This window comes from Propithecus coquereli, unplaced genomic scaffold (assembly GCF_000956105.1).
Source record: "Propithecus coquereli isolate 6110/MARCELLA unplaced genomic scaffold, Pcoq_1.0 Scaffold230, whole genome shotgun sequence".
NCBI classification, from domain to species: Eukaryota; Metazoa; Chordata; class Mammalia; order Primates; family Indriidae; genus Propithecus; species Propithecus coquereli.
In genome coordinates this window covers 968,365-970,902 of record NW_012147842.1, presented here as the reverse complement: position 1 = coordinate 970,902, position 2,538 = coordinate 968,365, and the positions used below count along the sequence as shown (strand labels likewise).

Sequence of the window (2,538 nt, the reverse complement as noted above, 5' to 3'; positions counted from 1 at the left end):
TTTCAGGCAACCTGGGGCAGAAAAGTGAGTTCCCCAGAGCAGTAACAGTAGTACTTAACATTTCAATACTAACTATATGCCACCTACTATGCCAATCACATTTAAACCTTACAGAAACTCAAAGAGGTAGAGGTATCGGTAATCATGTTCAAGTGAGAAACTTGACAAAGTAATCTATCCCAAGCGGAGGAATCATAATTTGAATTCAGGTCCAACTCCAAAATCGAAAAAGGGCTGCAGCACAATAAATAGTACTTGCTGCTATCAATCAAGGATCCCAATGATTCAATAATTCATAGCAACAAACTCACAGACGTGCCGTATTTGTACTAGTCTCTCACTTACTGATCTAAATGCCTCACAGTCAACAGAATTTACGTATGTAAATGCTACGATCTACCAATTTTTCAAGATCACTTTATTAAAAGAAATGACAATTTTTCCTAAACAATGAATGTTTCGTATTGTGCATGGAAGAGTTTTAGCATAGGAGGCATAAGAATACTATTCCTAGACGGGCCTTGCAAAGTCAGCCCTGGTAACTTGAATTTCAGGAGGGTTCCCAGCACTTCCTAACTGACAAGCATGGCTCAGCGTGATTTAAACTGCTTATGCAAAAAATATGGTTTATGCTGAATATTTGCTTCCCTTCCGGGAGTCTGGAATGTTAGTACTTGCCAGGCAGAGGGTACCTATGGGACCACCCCTGATAAAAATCTCGGGCACTAAGTCTTTACTGAGCATCCCCAGTAGCAAACATTTCATATATTTGTGACAACTCGTTGCTGGAGGAATTAAGCACCTCTGTGAACCCACTGGGAGAGGACTCTGGAAAGCTTGTGCTGATTTTCTCTGGACTTAGCCCGTGTACTTTTTCGCTACCAAATTTGCTTTTTATCCTTTTGCTGTACCAAATAATAACCGTTAAGCACAACTATATGCCAAGTTCACCTAGCAAATCACCAAACCTGGAGGTGGTTTTCAGGACCTCCAACACAAATTATTTATCTTTTTATGTGTAATAAACTAAACTATAATCTGCTAGATTATAAACTCCTTGGTGGCAAGAACCTCATTTTAGGAATCTTTGTATCCCTCATAGCCAAGACCTGTTCAAACAGCAGGATTAACACTCCCTTGACCACATCCACTGATTTTCACATAGAAGTTCAAAACATTTGTAGGATTTAAGCAAAGCCCACAGTGATGAAAATGTTCTTAGTAGGTTGCCTTTACTTCAACAGCACCCACTGTAAAACTTAAGATCAATTATTGCACTACTCCCCAAATCTGTTTCAATTAATCCATTATCTGACCTCTAGTACTCTTGATCCCGATATTACCAATCCATTAACTCTATTATCTTTTCAATAAAAACCACTCCTTCAGTTCCACCAGATCTTTTTCCTTAACTTTAGACTCATTTATCATGCTATTTCTTCAGTGTACCCACTTTGATATCTAACAGAAACCTCAACATACCAAAACTTGAAATCTTGGTATCCTTCCCAAATCTGTTTCTCTCATACCTTTCCTCATCTCAGTAAAATAGTAGTTCCATTCTTCTACCAGCTCAGGCATTAAAAAAACCTGTGAGTCATTCTAGACTCCTGCCTTTCTCTTGCTCTAACTAATCTATCAGTACTTCCTCTGGGTTACCTTCAAGAAATATCCTGAATCCAACCATTCTCATCTCTTCCCTCTGCCAGCTTCCTAAAACTAATCACCATGCTTCCATTTTTGCCCAGGCATAGTTTCCTCTCCACACAACTGTAAAAAAGGATCTTTCGAAGGATAAGTCAATCGTGTCACTTTATTGCTTAAAATCTTCCAGTAGCTTCTCAACATACTTCATCCAAACTCTTTATCACAGTCTGTTTTGCTGACTTCACTTCCCCAGGCTCACTCTGCCCCAGCCACATTGGGCTTCTTGACATTTCCTCAGACATGCCAAGCATACTCCATCAGGGCCTTTACAAATACTGTTCCCTTGGCCTGAAATGCTCCACTCCCAAGTTATTTGTATGGCTTCCACCCTCTATTCAAGTATGTCCACTAAAAGATTGTAACAGCCTCTCATTCCACCTATTTCATAAATAGTATTCCACTCTATCCTCCTAACCACCCCATCCCTGCCGTCTATCTCCCATCTCTTACCCTTCATCTGCTTTATTTTTCCTTATCGTCTATCACTACATGAATTATTTATTTATATTGTCTTGCCCCGCTAGAACGTAAGCTCCGTAAGAGCAAGGACTTTCAATTTTTGGCTTTGTTTTTCCACAGCTGTATTCCTCTTCCTAGAATACTGTATACATTAAAGCGCCAAGGAATTTCTTTATAATTGATTTAATACTTCTTTTGATGACCCAATTTAACTTGGTTCTCATGAGATTCTCTCTGGATAATGAAATATAAATCAAACATAAAGCCCCTTACAGAGTGATTTTTTTTGGGAGAATGAACACAATTTAATAAAATTACTTACTCTGCTCTGATTTTACCACCCACCAATCAGATGGACGCCTGGAAATTCTT

At 39.0% G+C, this 2,538-nt stretch overlaps 1 protein-coding gene across 1 annotated transcript in view; it reads right to left on the bottom strand.

Moving 5' to 3' along the window:
* Window positions 1-2,538, bottom strand: part of CENPC (centromere protein C) — a 105,556-nt gene that overhangs the window by 51,025 nt on the left and 51,993 nt on the right. Inside the window, 1 exon segment of the mRNA XM_012645340.1 lies at window positions 2,489-2,535. Coding sequence (XP_012500794.1) covers window positions 2,489-2,535 — 47 coding nt within the window.